Here is a 17627-nt window from a genome sequence, read left to right as displayed (position 1 = left end):
ATTAACGTAGCTCTTTGATATGAGGCCGATGGACAACGAGGATGGAGAGAGATAAGGAGAGAGCCGTTACAGTCAGGAGTAAAACACAATGCATAATCAAACTGCATGCACTGTTACATATTGAGAGAGTAAAGAAAAGTTTAGGTAACAGATTTACTTTTAACCATTTAACTTTAATGTGACCTTCTTATTAAATTACTATCACTCTGTGTTTGAGTGAACAGAAGGATTTTTTTTCATTTACAATATAAACATCATTTAGGATGTGATTATACATGTGAATGTGTCTAGAAATGTTGGAAATATCTGACTTTTGCACTGGTTATGATTATTTTATATCAGGGTTTCTGGGCCAATTATGGCTCTTTTGCAATAAATTTAAGGTTATATCTATCTAATTAGTGAACATTTGATTCATTCACATAAACAATGGTAAAATTAGTGGAAAGGTTAAAAACAGAAATCTAAAAAAATTAAAATGGAAAAAACTGAATTTTGAAAAAAATAAAACGGAATTTGCCAAAAAATAAAACAGATTTCATAGGGCCCTGTAAATGTGACCTGAAAGTGTTACGGCAATCAAATCACACCGAGAATCCATCATTCACCCTTTTTTCGTTTTTTGGTGCCACACAGAGCAGTGCGACTGCAAACACAAGCTCAGCTACGAGCACAAGTATTGCATGTCGGTAATAAAAAATATTGTAGAGGTAGTAAAAAAGGTAGTAAAAGGTAGTAAATTCAACTCTAGGATTCCTGTACAAACTCTGAACAAGTCCAGTCATGAAATTTCCTCACTCCTAAATATTCCACAGTCAACTTCCAGCGGTATTATAACAAAATGGAAGCGATTGGGAACAACAGCAACTCAGCCACGAAGTGGTAGGCCACGTAAAATGACGGAGTGGGGTCACCAGATGCTGGGGTGCATTGTGCACAGAGGTCACTTTCTGCAGAGTCAATTGCTACAGACCTCCAAACTTCATGTGGCCTTCAGATTAGCTCAAGAGCAGTGCTTAGAGAGCTCCATGGCTGAGCAGCTGCATCCAAGCCATACATCACCAAGTGCAATGCAAAGCGTTGGATGCAGTGGTGTAAAGCATGCCGCCACTGGACTCTAGAGCAGTGGAGACGCGCTCTCTGGAGTGACGAATTGCGCTTCTCCATCTGGCAATCTGATGGATGAGTCTGGGTTTGGCGGTTTCCAGGAGAACGGTACTTGTCTGACTGCAGTGTGCCAAGTGTAAAGTTTGGTGGAGGGGGGATTATGGTGTGGGGTTGTTTTTCAGGAGCTGGGTTTGGCCCCTTAGTTCCAGTGAAAGGAACTCTGAATGCTTCAACATAACAAGAGATTTTGGACAGCTCCATGCTCCCAACTTTGTGGGAACAGTTTGGGGATGGCCCCTTCCTGTTCCAACATGACTGTGCACCAGTGCACAAAGCAAGGTCAATAAAGACATGGACGAGAGAGTTGTGTGGATGAACTTGACTGGCCTGCACAGAGTCCTGACCTTGACCCGATAGAACACTTGTGGGATGAATTAGAGCAGAGAATGAGAGCCAGGCCTTCTCGTCCAGCATCAGTGTGTGACCTCAGAAATGCGCTTCTGGAAGAATGGTCAAAAATTCCTATAAACACACTCCTAAATCTTGTGGAAAGCCTTCCCAGAAGCTTTGAAGCTGCTATAGCTGCAAAGGCTGGACCGACATCATATTAAACCCTATGGATTAAGAATAGGATGTCACTTAAGTTCATATGCGAGTCAAAGCAGGTGAGTGAATACTTTTGGCAGTATAATGTATATGATACTCAGTGAGAAGTCAATTCTATTTATTTTCAAGCCTATGGTCACCATTCTACAATTCAAATGTTTCAGTCGATTTTCTAATGATCCTATCCACAAAGCATTGCATTAATCCTTTTCAATTTTTTTTTCTATGTGCTGAACAAAATGAGGATAAAAGGTTCCCTAAACATTGACAAACTTGGCAAACATAAGGAATATGTTGAGAAATCATGCTGACACAGAGCGGTGTTTGGAACGCAAGAAGAGGATGTCAAATAAGGAACAGCAAACTTAAACACACTTTATTTCTGTCTGTTACATGCGTGTCACAATGTTGGGGTGGGACCAGCATTGGCTCTATGACTTAAAGTTTGACTTGTATTCATGTATGGATTTACATCATTTTTCTGCAGGCAAAATGGAGGCTGTGGACATTAACATCACTGTGCTTCAGCAAAACAGACATTGCATCATTATGGACATTTTTTAAAATTTGATTTGGAACAAAGCAAATCTTTTTTAGAGCCTTCTTCCAGGCTGTTTAACATGTTTTGAGTCTACAGAAAGAGCTTTAAAGCATTGAACTTATTGACTGGGAAAGGGATGAAATTTTTTCATAGTCAGAAAACTATATTTTGTGTCTACATTACTCCAGCCATTTTACCAGATTTGTAGGATCTTCATGTTGTTGATTTTTAAAGGATCGATCCTGATTGGCATGGAGTTTTAAAGTTAAGAGCACTGTGACCTTAATTTAGATTTAAAATAGTATTGTCCTGTGATGTTTTGTATATTCTAAGTCTCCTCTGAGTGGGATGGAGTGTTTTTGTTGAATACAGAGAGTAGCTGTGTCTCAATTCAGGGACTAGTATCCTTTGAAACACCCTATCCCCCCATCTTTGTATTTTCTGATGGCTTGAAAGTCTGCTATCTCTTCTGAATTAACAAAAACTGAATCCCCTGATATCTGGTTCTAGAAAAATGTACCAAAATGATCTTTTGTTGCCAGTGGAAAGTAGGACACATTTGCTAGCCCTTGAAATGTTACAACCTTCTTATGTAGTTGGCCTACAAATGCACTCCCTAAGGATGCAGGCAGTGAATTGGAATGTAGCTAATGTCTTCAACTCACCTTAAATGGCAAATATGCAGCTGAAACTACCAAATATTGCTAAAAATCCACTTTTTAATCTTTCACACCAAAAAGAAGGTAATTTTTAAACACTGTGCTGCTAAAAAGAGAATCACACTTGCTTATCAAACACTTCTGCCGCCAGTCAGGGATATTTTTCATGTCCTTGCCTTAAAGGTGACATTTAAATTTCCAGTGACAGCACACCTTTTGTCTTCTGCCTTTTAGCGTCACCGCTCATCGTTTGTGGCCACCACCATCCCCCTCTGACCCTTAACTTTTCCCAGAATGCTGTTTGTTACCAAAGAGGTCTTCCCTCTATAGCTGTCCTCACTGTCTGTGTCACCGTAGCAACTGGACGTAGCTGGGGAGTTAGCCAGAGCGTTAACTGAGTCTGTTGAGTCTCTGTCTCTGTGCACTTTTGCCAAGGCAGAATGAGTAGTGGATGGCGGTGATGGTGAAGGAGTGTTGCACTGAAAGAGAGGGTTCTGTTTGCTACTGTCTGACCCTGCCATTGTTTCTTTCTCCTCTTCATCCTCTTCAGCTGAGTCCCTGCTCTTGTCCTGGGCCTGGTCATTGAGCAGAGTCACCAAGAAGTTGATGTACTTGACAGCCAGACGCAGAATTTCGTTCTTGCTGAGCTTTTTGTCAGGTGGGTGTGTGGGAATGAGTTTTCTTAGCTCGGAGAATGCTCCGTTCACATTCTGCTGTCGCCATCGCTCGCGGCTGTTAGTGAAGACACGGCGAGCAAGTTTCTGAGGTGGGCCTGTAAGATACACATTCAGAAAATGTTAATGCCAGGATCTAAGATAGAAAAAAATTAAATGATGTTTATTCTTCTAATGAACAAATCCATAAAATCCACAATGAACATAATAGCATTAAGTTTAATATCCAAGAAAACAAAGTCAGATCTAATTTTCCCATAGTGCATCAGTTCCAGAAACCATTGATGAGACATCTGTAAACTACATTGTTTTATTTGTACACATTAATGATGATGGTACACACTGTAGCTTTGGTTTGTATTAGGTTATATTCAGATAGACACTTGTGCTGCTGGTAAAGCCCACAATGGTGAGACACTAGAATGTCTGTGGTTCAAGAGTAACTTGAAACGAAGAACACAACACTTGTAGTCCATTTCCTGGACCTGTCTGTATGTAGTGGTTCTTCATCAGCTGACTCTAGCCTTGGTCATCTCCTTGTGAAGTTCCCCTTTTCTTACCACAGTTTTTCCTTTCAATCAACTTTCCATGAATATGCTTTGATACAGCCTCTGAGAACAGCCTGCCCTTTCAGCGGTGACCTTTTGTGGCTTACCCTCCTTGTGGAGGACGGAAATGAGTGTCTTCTGGACATTTGTCAAGTCTTCAGTCTTCCCCATGATTGAACAATAAGAGCAAATAAAGGCTCAGGAAGCATTTGCAAATTGGACTTTTCACAATATTGATGCATTTGTATGTATGTCCCTTGGTCTCTGTAACCAAGTTTTGAAGCCCAGCAATGAGGAGTTCAGGCAGGCTTGCTAGGCTTTTGACCTCGCAACCAGCTTGCCTGTCTGTTAGATGCATCAGCCATGCCCCTAATTGCGTATAACTCCTAATTTTAATAGTCAAAACAGATTAGTAACCAAGGGAGACTTGAAAAACTTCAGGCTTTAAACAACTTTATTTCTACTCTAAAAATGTGAATGGTACTTTAACATATAAACTAGAGACAAAAGCCCAAGCTAGTTTATGGTACTATTTTAAATGTTTCCTTAATTTTTCAAATTCAGCAAAGTTGGAATATAATCTGTAAGCCAGAGAGAGAAAGAGTGTTGAGGGACAAACACATTGTCTCTGATGTTTTCTTTTAGACTTGTTGCCCTTAGGAATAATCCACGGTATTAGCAATCTTACAGGTTCAACATTAAACTCTATTTTTCAAGCTGTAGACACCAGCTCAAAGAAACTATGACTTAGGGTAAATCCCATTTCCACCCCTTAGCCCTTATCTATAGGCCCTTAATACTGACGTCTGATTATTTGCTCAGACAGAAACTCACATTCACTGATTTCCATCTCAAAGTGTGTCGAGGGTCTCCTCTTGATCCTGCTGCTGTTAATGACACCGTAGTTTCCTCCCGGGGAACCCAAGTAAGAACTACAAAACAAAAAAACACAACACAATGGTTGATTTTTCCATTCACAATCATCAAGGTGAAAAATCCCCCATAGAAACTCCTAAGTTCAGCATCTTTTCTCCTGAATGGAGTGATACTCTTACAGAGTGACTGGAGAAATGAAGAGGATGGTGGAGGCCCTTAACTGTGGTGTGATTAAGTTGTTGGCTGTGATCGAGTGTGCATGCAGAGTTTCAGCTCAGTCTCATTAAGTCTGCTCTCCTACCCATTCGACTTTAGAGGAATGAAATAGATCAATGCTTCCTGGTACAAACAGAGCAGAGAGAATCTTATTCCCAGACCTCCATGACAGATGGTGTAACATGGATGTAGGCTCTGTGAAAAAAAAGTCCTACTTTTTATGTAGCCCATGCTCCTCTGTTAGAGAAAGAAGCAGTGTAGCTAACGATTTTTGGAGCAGAGAAAAGTCAAACAGTGGGATAGTTTTGATTATTCTAAAAATAAATACTATTCTTTGTAAGTATGAGATGCTAACTTTGATGCCAACAAGCCCCAAAAGAGCTTTAAGGATATTATTAAGCCTTTATCCAGCCCAGGGACAAAATTTGTTCTGCAATTTATTCTGTACTGTTTTATTCCTGTAGGTTTGTGTCACTAAGCCCGGCCAAAAGACACCTCATGAAACAACTGCCATTTTGTAAGGAAATGTCCTGATGAGGAAATATATGGTGAGAAACGTGTGGTGGTTTTGTAACAGCACATCCTGCTGTCATTCTTCTCATAACAGTAGAGCTTAGCCACAATTAATCACACAAGGGAGTCATGAAATCCCAACAGTTGAGGTTTCCTATGAAACAGAAACTTTGCCATATTTGCCAACAAAGCAGCACCAAGATTTGTAATGTGTCAGGAAAGCATTTGGTGGCACTTCATTTTCAGAGTTACCACATCTCTGTGCAAAACTGGTTCAAGTGGGGTGAATGTGCCATTCATTTATCCTTTATTAGATATAAGTTGATGAGGAATTTTGATGCAAAGTTTTTCTTCATAACAAATTTGTCTTAAAATAATCTTCCATAATTAAAGCCCATTTGAGAAGTTATGGGTTGTGTCCACTTGAAAACTCATGAGGACAAATAAAATCTCTTGACAGTTAAATGTGAAACTTATCAAGAATCATAAGAAACAAACAAAAAAGTCCTCCTTCTCCCTGATCGGTTTATTTGCTGTCAAAGACAACAAAGAGGCCACAATTTAAATGTCACTCTTTTTCACAACCATCTTAAAACTTCCTAAAGGAGCTGTAAGTGATTCAATGAATGTATGGCCTCATTCACCTATAATCGTCTTAAAATTATTCTAAAATTTGTTCTTAAAGAGAAATCCATGTCTGATTTTATGACATGTTCTTAAACTGTTGAACTGTGTGCACCTATGTTCTTATTTTGAATGTGGTGTACTCAGCTGGAAGCTTGAGCATGTTTTTCCTAATTAGCATAGAGAAACACACATTTTATGCACATTAGATGTGAGTGATGTCTGCATTAAAATAAACCCTAAAAACAATTGTGTATCAACCTTGGAAAGCAGATGTTTCTGTGTTTCTCACTGGCATCCATCTTGCAAAGCTCCAGTCTGAACCGTTTGGGCCCGGTAAGAAAGTGACAGGACCAATCAGTGATGAGGGGCAGTACTTTTGGGCGCGGCAGAGTCGTGACGTAAGCAAGCAGCAACAAGAGGCCAGTGCAATTATGGCAGAAAACATTAATGTGGATGCTGCTAAAGCGTAAGTTTTATCAGAACTTAACGACATTTCTTCATTTAAATAAGCTCAAAGAACAGCATTGAGTTGTTTTCTTTTCAAAAGTAACAAAAGTCATGTACTGACATGTCTACTGTCGCCATGGTTTGCATTATGTATTTATGGAGTTTACTCCTTTGGTAGGGGTGCAGCTCTGTAGTGGCTACGTCACGTGTTTTGTTGCTCTGATTGGCCCGTAAAGATGTGACAGACAGAATGTTCATCCAATCACCCTCTGAGTTTTTTTTTTCAAAGGCTCTGCCCTTTCCCATCCATCTGGCGTGCCAGGTTAACTGTGCACTGGACTCCACTTTACACCGCATTCCACGTTATTAAGCAAATGACATTTTCTATTATTTTCCTAAATATTAATGCAAATGACAGTCAGAGTATTTTTTTCAAGTCATCAGCCATTAGAGGATAATTCAAATGTTTTTGAACAAACTTCATAATGATAACCTTTTTTTTTTAAATAAAAACTCAAAATGCACTGTTCCACATTATTAAGCACGACAGAGTTTTAAAACATTTTATAGGTTGTAAAGAACTGAAAATGGTCATTTTTTTGAATTTACTGCATTAGGAGGTCATATTTACTGAAATCAAAGCTATTTCAATCAAAAACATCTTAACAGGCCAAGTTCCATGTTAACATAGGAGCCCTTCTTTGATATCACCTTCACAATTCTTGCATCCATTAAACTTGTGAGTTTTTGGAGAGTTTCTGATTGAATTTCTTTGCAGGATGTCAGAATATCCTCCCAGAGCTGCTGTTTTGATGTGAACTGCCTCCCACCCTCATAGATCTTTAGCTTGAGGATGCTCCAAAGGTTCTCAGTAGGGTTGAGGTCAGGGGAGGACGGGGGCCACACCATGAGTTTCTCTCCTTTTACGCCCATAGCAGCCAATGACACAGTGATATTCTTTGCAGCATGAGATGGTGCATTGTCATGCATGAAGAAAATTTTGCTACAGAAGGAACTGCTCTTCTTTTTTACCATGGAAGAAAGTGGTCAGTCAGAAACTCTATATATTTTGCTGAGGTCGTTTTCACACCTTCAGGGACTTTAAGGGGCCTACCAGCTCTCTCCTCATGAATCCGGCCCAAAACATGACTCCATCCCCTCCTTGCTGATATCACAGCCTTGTTGGGACATGGTGGCCATCCACTAACCATCCGCTACTCCTCAATCTGGACCATCCAGGGTTGTACGGCACTCACCAGTCAACAAGACTGTTTGAAAATGAGTCTTCATGTGTTTCTGGGCCCACTGCCCACTTTCTGCTTGTGAGCATTGGATTGGGCGGCCGAATAGTAGGTTTATACACGACTGCAAGCCTCTGGAGGATCCTACACCTTGAGGTTGGTGGGACTCCAGAGGCACCAGCAGCTTCAAATACTTGTTTGCTGCTTTGTAATGGCATTTTAGCATCTGCTTTCTTAATCTGATGAATTTGTCTGTCGGAAACCTTTCTCATTATGCCTTTATCTGCAGGAACCCGTCTGTGCTCTGAATCAGCCACAAATTCCTTCACAGTATGATGATCACGCTTAGTTTTTCATGAAATATCTAATGTTTTCATTCCTTGTCCAAGGCATTGCACTATTTGACACTTTTCAGCAGCAGAGAGATCCTTTTTGTTTCCTATATTGCTTGAAACCTGTGGCCTGCTTAATAATGTGGAACATGTGGAAAAGTGCATTTTGAGGTTTTTATTTAAAAAAAAAATGGTTGTCATTATGAAGTTTGTTCTAAAAAATCTGAAACATGCTCTAATGCCTGATGACTTGAAAAATACTCTGTCATTTGCATTAATATTTAGGAAAATAAGAGAAAAGTGTCATTTGCTTAATAATGTGGAATGCGGTGTAATACTTAGGCCTAGATAGTTTTAAAGTGGATGTAGTACCGCTTGAGATTAAAACCTAAAAGGCAGTCATCTCTTTCAAAATTAATGTGGCTTGATGGAAACCTAACCTGGCATGCCATCTTGAAAACCTCCCAAAGACAGTGTTTGGGAAAGTGCAGAGCCTTTGAAAAAAAAAAACCTTGGTGGGTGATTGGATGTAACGTTCTGGCTGTCACATCTTTACGGGCCAATCAGAGCAACAAAACACGGGATGTTGTAGGTGTGCACCACTACCGAGGAGTAAACTCAATAGAGAGCTGCATAATGCGAACCATGGTGACTGTAGACATGTCAGTACATGACTTTTGTTGCTTTGGAAAAGAAAAAAACTAAATTCTGTGTTTTGAGCTTATTTTAACAAAAAAAAAATGTCGTTAAGTTCTGATAAAACTGATGCTATAGCAGCATTTACGCTGTTCTCTTCCACCATAATTGCACCGGCATTTTGTTGCGGCTTGCTTACATCACAACTCCACCATGCCTGAAAGTACTGCCTCTTACTCTTGACAGGGCCTAATTTGGGGGGGCACAGCAATGCGAGACTAATCAACACCAGCTAATATTTTCAGCACTGCAGAATAGGAGCAGTTCATTGATGTCACCTCAGATTCAACAACATTATTGCAGTCAAGTCCAACACATTGTCTGCCTTTTGGATTGGAGTAGGAAGGAGTTCCTTTTTATAGGCAGGAGAACCCTGGCCACACTCTTCCTTTCTGTAACATCCTTACTACGTGAGATGGGGTTTTCTGGCATTGCCTCAATCAAGACAAAAAAAAACTTAAATCTGTACACTGAAATTTATCTCAAAGAGGCAGTTTCACTGCAGCACCCAAGACAGAAGAAGATCTATAGTGCCAAATAAACCCACAATAGTCACTGAAATAGTTGCAGGTTTGGGAGAATAATTCTTAAAGATTTTCATTAAGGTTTTATTTTTCAGGGAATGACCCTTTGTCTCCAGAGTAAGATTTTTAAAACTTTTTGAGGCAATGGTTGTTATTTTACAATTTTTTTAGGTTTTATGTTGCTGTAAATTCTGAAAACCCTGGAAAGGAATTTGTTAACATGACTAACAGTTCGTTTGTTGTACGTTTACATATTTTTACATGTTGATTTGCACAGTGAAGGGTGGAGAGGCCTGATGGCCCATTTTAATTTGCCAAAGGGGGCACAATTGGAAAAGTGTGGGAACCACTGGCTTAAGATGAGCTGGTCAGGTGGCAGTTATCATTGTTTACTATCTGTGGAGCCAAAGCTGACTGGAAGAAGAGAAAAAACATCTTTGATAAAGAGAAAAGATGTTTTGATTTCTTTGGTGCAGTTCATTGCTATATATAACAAACTAATCTCTTCAGTGATGGCAGTCATTGTTTACTGGCTTGCAGTACAACTAAACCACGTCTGTAGCTACCGCCTCATTCCCCTCAAATGATGCTTATTGGTCTGCCCATTCTAGACTGAAGCTTTGCAAGATTGATGTGCCTGATGACAGACATGAGGGTTAGAGCACAATAGAGTCTCAATTTAACAGCTATTTCAAATTAAGCCTTAGTCTCAGTCTTTAGATTGAAATGCTATTTAATTTTAGATACATTTTAATCATTTCTACATTTCATAGATGTAGTCTGGTTTTACTTGATGAAAATTAAAAAAACATTCTAGTTCAGTCTTGGTCCATAAAAAGTCCTTACATTTTAGTCAACTTTTAGTCAAAACAATTATTCTCTTTGCCCAAGTCTGATGCAAATCACACCTGTGTTTTCTATGCACCCTGCAAAACCCTGCTTGTGCCCTCTCATATCATGGATTTTTAATTTCCAACCAAAACTAGATTACTTTTAAGTCTCATTTTAGTCTTCTTGACAAAAACTGAACGTAGTTTTCATCAGAGTTTTTGTCATCAAAGATTTTCCTTTAGCTCATCTTAGTCTCATCTTCCTTATGGTATGAAGGCAGTCGAATAACATTTTTAGACATAGTTTTGGTTAACAAAATTATTTCTGGTCTGATGAAAGTGTTCTTATACTAGACAATACTATCACTACTATTGAAGCTGAGGCTGTATTTCCCACTCTTGGGACAGGTGTTAAAAATGGGATACACTTCATAATAATCCCACTAAGATAAAACCAAAACCCCAACTCATAGTTTATATTTTTTACTCGTAGAAAAGCTCTTTATACTTTAGGTCCCAGAAATTCTCAAGTGACAAATAAAAATTGCAAATATCTGCTCAAAATAAGCTCAATCTGACCTGGTGAAGAAGGGACGTGTTGACAGGTACTGCTGAGGCATCAAGGGTCCTGGGGAGGGAGCTGATGGGCCTCCAGCACCGACAGATGATCCAGAGACTCCAGGACTAGACACAGGCACGTAGGCCAGCTGACCACGGCGAAGCTCCGCGTGGGGCCCATGCAGCAGATTGGGGATAGGGTGGAGGGCCGTCAGAGGGGTGTTTGGGAGTGGGAGAGGTGGTTTGCTGTGACCAAGGCTGATGACTGGAATGTGTGGAGGAAGAGGAGATGAGGAAGGCAAGGAGGTGCTGGTGGGTGGAGGTGGCAGAGGGTGCAGGGAGGTCTTGGTTGGGGCTGGGAGGAGGGGAGGTGGGGAGGAGAGAGTAGGGGACCCGTTGGTGGGAACAGCAGGTGTTGTGGTGTTGCCTGGTTCTCTTTGCTCTTCCTCCACCTCCTCCTCTGTTGCCATGATGACTGGCTCGGGTGCAGCAGGAGTATCTGGGATATGGAGGGTGTCCGTGTGTCTGTTGTGATTCTTGTCCACTGGACAGGAGCTCTTGATGTCATCCACTAAAGTCTTATTCTGGAAGGGGCTGCTCTGCTCCTTGGAGGCACAGGATGGGGAGGAGATGGGGGAGGAGGAGAGGGAGCGAGCGAGGGTGGGTGGTGAAGCAGGTGGATTCAGCTTCTCCATCATGGTGGTACTCCTCCTGTTCCTCCTCTCTGTCTTTATCAGTGTGTCCAAATGCAGTGCTGTTTTTATATTTGTGCTGGATTAAATGACACCATCCAACATGACAGAAGGTTCCAGTGAATCAAATGTTTCTTTTCTATTTGTTGTCTTGTTGTCTCGCTGTGTAGTAGGAAGCAGTGTGGGCTGTTGCAGTCTGACGTGGTGTGGATTTTTCTTACTGTACATCCTGAGTGGCAGACTCAAGGTTTTGAACGAGTCTCTAGTGGCTGCTCCTATTGAGACTTTCCGTTTGTCTGCTTGTATTTCGAGGATGTGAGTCAAGATCCTTTCAGGCATTGAAAATGTCGTCCACCACTGAAGATTGGATTGATTTCAAAGAGTCTGTTGAACAAAAGAAAAAGGGAAAAAAGCACTCAGGACTGATTGTTTGTTGATAAAAATAATTTGTAATTGTAGCTTAGTTTAAGTTAGTCAGTGTTTACAATTCATGGAGATGGATAAAAAAAATAATTTCTTTAAATATGTTTTTTGTCCTTATTGTTTTGGTTCTGTCATAATTATTCATGTTTAGTATTTCCCCACCCTTTTTTTCTGTCGATATGATAACACTAGTCATTCAGTTTAATGTTAATGTGTAATGTGTGTAATGATGTTTTCTCTTATTTCAGTAATCTTTAACACTGAAACAGTTGAATGTGTCTGATATTTTTCTTTAAATCTATCTGATTAGACAGGTGTTTAGAAGTGGAATTAACCCTTCAAAACAAGTAAACTCCCACCAACACTGTCTGAATTAAACAATACACTGGCATCATTTCATTACCAAATAGTTCCCAACATGTTTCTGATATTAAGAGTGTATCGGAAATTGATTGCAATTTTGATCATTGAAACCAGGAAGTTCTCAGTGTTCGGTGTCTGTAGAAGTTCAACTTTTGCTGTTGCAATACTGAATAGGTAGCAATATTGTTTAATTTTCACATTAATTATATGTTTGTACTCAGGTATTGTGCCAACATTGGGTGGGAAAATGGAAAAAATGTATTGGAGTTAGTAGTTCATAACAAAAGTACTGAATTTATCTCATGTATCATATATAACCACTTAAAACCCTGCATGTACATATGAGGATATCACATTTTGGCTTTCCTACATGATAGTAATAAATTCTGCTATGAGAATTTCTGGCTATTATCCATAATTGTATTCGAAGTTTAAATAATTTTCCTGGAATGTTGAGGGAATTTTCATGAAAATTTTAGCAGATATGTTTGTATATTTTGGAGTGTTTGTTTTGAAGTATTGGAAGGATTTCCTTTGAATTTTTTTAGGTATTTTCATGGGAAATTGGGGGATGTCATGGTAAATATTTAGGGGTTTGATTGGAATTTTGGGGGGAAGGGAATATATTTTTATATTTTCCTATATTTTCATTGAAATTTTAGAGAATTTGGGAATTTTCCATGGATTTTTGGGGGAATCTATTTGTAAATTTTAGGAAATTTTTTGGAAATTAGCTTTAAAATTTTGAGGAATTTTCATGGAATACTAGGTAAAAAATGTATTTAAATCTTTAGGCTTTGGTGCAGGTGGGAGCTTAGTGGATAGAGCAGACACCCATATTCAGATGCTGTAGTCCTCGATGCACCAGGTCAATTCATTGTCTTCATGACATTTGGAAATATTTTAGAGATTTTTAAAAGAATTTCCACACAATTTTGGCAATATCTTGCAAATGTTTGGGATTTTAGGGGTATTTTTATGTTTTGTAAATCTAGTAATTCTGAGGGAAATTTGCTGAGACCTCCAGAAATTGTATTTGAAGTTTATTTCTGGCCCTCAAGAGCTCTTGTAGTTCCTCATCAAAATATTACATCAATTTTAACATTTTAAATACATATTCTTTGCGAAAATGACTTACTACAAATAAAGAAAAAATAATTTAGTTTCATGTTCTTCTCATCAGGTCCCACATATCCCAAAATAGAGGAAGAAACTAAAAATTAATTGCAAACAAATACTTTGGTCTCAGGAGATTAAAGTAAATTACTTATAATAAAAACTTAAATATTGGATAGTATAGATTAATGATAAAATAACAGATTGAGTGCTTCTTTAGCTCTGATGTGGCGTTGGACTCTGTCTTTAATGAAACATTTGAAATACTCTGCAGGACCGACACTTGTATTTTCTCATGTTTTGCAATCGCAACTGTTCCTGTTTTTTTTTTGTTTCTACTGGTCATGACTTTATTTTGGACAGTTTCCTCTTTCACAATAAAGTGAAGATGCACTCATCTGCAGTCTATTTAAATCATTCTGTAGCAGTGTTGTATTCACTGGCGTGTGAATATTTTGTTTAAAAAACCTTTAAGACAGAAAAGGGTTTAAACTATTGAAATAGTTTTCTGGAAAAACACTCAGCACTGCATCTTTGATTTTATTCAATCCACAATTAGCTGAGAATTTACCACGCAATTTTGCATTAGCAATTGAGACACAGAGGCGTTACGACTGAACATATTTTGGAGTCTAGGTGATGCAGCATTTATTTTCTTCCTTTTTCCTTTGAAACAGTAACTTGCACACTTTTGCGTGGGCTTTTTTCCCTCATGTTTTTATGTTATAGTATATCATGCTGGACAGGTGCACACATTTTGTGTAACTGCTGCACTGAGTAGACTGTAACAGAAAGGTTGTTCAACTACTAACCAGAAAATGTCCATTGAAACCGTATATTGTCAGATATGAAACTGACATTAAAATATTGCTCATTTCTTCATGTCATTCTACAACTAAAACATATATTTCTACCAATTTAAAACAGATATTAAGTTGCAGAAGTAGAAATACATGATATTGTATCTGATCAAAAAAAAAAAAAGATTTTTTAAATTAATTTTATAGTAATATTTTTGTATACATGCCATTGACTACAAAATTCTCAAGATGACTTGAGAATAGAGACTGTAAAAACACATTAAGACATTATAAAGGTTGTGAGGTAGTCCTACTTACAGAGATTCTCTGACATCCAATGTGGCTCGTCCATCTGTGATGCAAAAATCCATCAAAGTTCATGTTGTCTGTGAACGCAGCACATGTTGTATCTACTCAGTGTTTAACCTCCTCCTCCTCTCGCTCCTCCTCAGGTCGCTCACACTCCTCTACAGCGTCTGTCTGTCAATCTCACACATCAGAACTGGAGCCAAACAGTCTGACAGCACGCCTCACACTCACGTCACTCTCTATTGAAAGAAATAATCCACATTTACACACTAGATTTTCTTGTAAAGTCCCGCCTTTATATGAAGGTGTGGAGGTGGATGGCGAGGGTCTCTGCTGTCCCCCTAGTCTGTTCGACCCTCTCTTTCTTGCTCTCTCTCTCTTCCTCTCTCGTGGACTGTCCCATCTATCTGTCTGCCTGTCCTTCTCCACTCTTTACGCCAAAAAGACACAATGCTCTAGCAGGCTGCCAGTCAGAGAGCTCTTCTGGTACTGGCAAATGTAAGGTGGAGAGAGAGTGAAGGGGGGTGGGGGGGGGGGCTACAGAGGGAGAGAGAGGGAACCATGTAGCAAGGAGAGTTTTCCGCTCCCTGCTGGACAAGAGGATGTGCTCGTACAATGTGGCTGCTGCTGATAAGAGCCTCAAAGATGCCTGTGGCCTGTAGATAAGGAACCTCCACCACCACCCCGCCTCCCCCGTCTAACACCAATACCTACATACACACACTTTTCATAACATGAGCTACATGGATGCATGCACACACGCACACACATAACACCAGACTGGTCATTCCCAGACTTTGATGCGACCTGGAATATGTCCAAGAAAAAAAAAAATCCACAAATGCGTTTCTATCACATTATAATGATAAAAAAATGGTAAAATGTGAACACATGCAAAACACAGATTCATACAATAAAAGACCAATGTCTTTTGGTCATTTTTAGTGTGCCTTGTGTAATAACTTTAAATGTGCATAAACTTATGTGCAACATCTATAAAAGGCACACAGTACTTGTGCTTGTTAAAAATTTATTTCAGTTCATCTTTTATACAACCCTGACATGTCTGTTTTTGAAAGGCTGGATATTATTGATTTAGGAGATACACAGCAAATTTTAGTGTATAATATTGAATAACATTCACATATTTTAATGAATATATATGTATTCATTCATTTCTTTATTCTGTTCATTCATTTTCTGAATTCAATAAATAATTTTTGTGAGCTGTTAAATTACTTCAATTAAGCCATAAACATCACCCACTGACAATGTTTTTTTTTCTGTAAAAAAAACTAATTTTATTTTTTGGTTTTTGAAGGCACCTCACGTCTCTATTCATTAGACAGGGGGTTTGTGGGGTCTATGACGTCAGAGCACACCTGTCCACTGATGACCAACATGAGTCATTAACGTGCTAACTTTCCTCTTTAACAGTTCCCTTACTTCCTTCCTAAATATCTCTCTCACTCGTTCCCTGTCCTCACCTGCTCCTACTCCCTTCTTTACAAAATGTCCCTCTTTCTCCCTCGGTCTCTCTCTTTTCCTCCACTGTGAGGTCAACGGCTCTCTTACCCTCGCTTGCTCGTTTCCGTCTTAGACAGACTGAAACACAAACATTAAAAAGGCTTTACAGTGATGTGACCTTCAGGGTCCTGGGAAAGAAGGCACTTCACGTAGCGACAAATCTGTCGTCATGATCATCATAGACATTATCATTGTTCAGTTTTTCATTGTAGCTATGGATACCGTCATCATCATTGTAAAGAATACCTGCAGTGGGAGAAAAATATGCTGAAACAGTAAGAGTGAAGACAGTGTCATGTATTGGCGTGACACACTGTGTGGAGTCTTGCAGCTGTGGTTCTGGTTGATCGCTCTCTCTGTGAGTGAGAATAACGTGCGGTGACAGCAATGTGTCTGCAGATGCTGCATAAATTTGCCTGAAACATATAAAAAGCTACACAAGGGACACAGAGAAGGTCTTAAGGGATTTACTTTACTGTGCTTTATCAGCTCCTGATAAAATTGATATGTGAAGTTGTCGTCATGTTGAAGGTATAACTTTTGTTTATTTTGTATTTCATCTAAATATGCATAAATAGACTGTTAGGAAAGATAAATTCTGTGGAAAAAGACGAGCAGCAGTGTTGTAAAATGAAGCCAAACTGCAGTTCTTTGAGTGTCCACTTGGGGCTGACTGCAAAAGCAGAGGAATCTCCAATTGATCCCTTATTAAGGTGCATGTTTTCTCAACAGAAATATACATGTTTACAGCCTGGTTTAAAACAGTTTTGTATCAATAGCTCATTTTTAACCACTAACAACAGAGTTATTCATACATTGCCAAGAGGTTTAAGGCCTGCATTAATGCTACATCTATTTTTCTACTAGATTTATTGAAGGTTAGGTATAGACAGCATTTCCAACATGGAAGTAGCCAATGTTGGGATTTCTTCAGAAACCAGTGGTTGACATCACTCAGTACATTCAGATGCATAACAAAGTCAAGCTATTGTTTTATATAACTGGGTTTCAGCAGTTTAACAGGACTGCTGTGGTAGTAATTTGTGATTTAATTTATTCATGTGAGCATATCCACCTCTGCTACAGTAGATGGTGATATGTCCCTTTTTAGCTTGATACAATAGACTAGGCCTATTCAATTGGAGGTCCGGGGCCCACATGCAGCCTAGAGCTAACCCCCAAGTGGCCCAGTCTGGTCATGCCAGAAGTGCAACTTTTTGCAAGTTTTCTTTAATTCTCACAGTATTTTAGACCATAAATGCAACACTCTGCATAGGTTAGCAACAGTCTACCTGCAATGCACTGCGTTGTTTTGAAGCTGACAGAAGTAGCCCCAAATTCCAAGTATAAAACATGTCCTTTTCAACTGTAGCTACAACTTTGCACATTCAGATTTTATATT

The 17627-nt window shown here is 39.2% G+C and overlaps 1 protein-coding gene across 1 annotated transcript; it reads right to left on the bottom strand.

Moving 5' to 3' along the window:
- Window positions 1-2074: 2074 nt before the first annotated feature.
- Window positions 2075-15170, bottom strand: lyl1 (LYL1 basic helix-loop-helix family member). Its single transcript, XM_041784041.1, has 4 exons — window positions 14708-15170; window positions 11017-12071; window positions 4970-5067; window positions 2075-3685 (listed from the first exon to the last, which is right to left on the bottom strand). The coding sequence occupies exons 2-4, from the start codon at window positions 11691-11693 to the stop codon at window positions 3150-3152; spliced, it is 1311 nt and encodes a 436-aa protein (XP_041639975.1). The 5' UTR covers window positions 11694-12071; window positions 14708-15170; the 3' UTR covers window positions 2075-3149.
- Between the last annotated feature and the right edge of the window lie 2457 nt (window positions 15171-17627).

The sequence above is a fragment of the Cheilinus undulatus genome, linkage group 4, assembly GCF_018320785.1.
Source record: "Cheilinus undulatus linkage group 4, ASM1832078v1, whole genome shotgun sequence".
NCBI lineage: Eukaryota > Metazoa > Chordata > Actinopteri > Labriformes > Labridae > Cheilinus > Cheilinus undulatus.
Note: the sequence above shows the minus strand (reverse complement) of the source record. Positions and strands in the feature narration are given on the sequence as shown.

Excerpts from the sequence above, each read along its gene's own strand:
- lyl1 (XM_041784041.1), bottom strand. The coding sequence starts at position 11,693 with ATGATGGAGAAGCTGAATCCACCTGCTTCACCACCCACCCTCGCTCGC. Across the intron at positions 5,068-11,016 it reads ACACGTCCCTTCTTCACCAG|TTCTTACTTGGGTTCCCCGG; the intron begins GTCAGATTGAGC and ends TTTGTTTTGTAG. Across the intron at positions 3,686-4,969 it reads TGAGATGGAAATCAGTGAAT|GCCCACCTCAGAAACTTGCT; the intron begins GTGAGTTTCTGT and ends TGTATCTTACAG.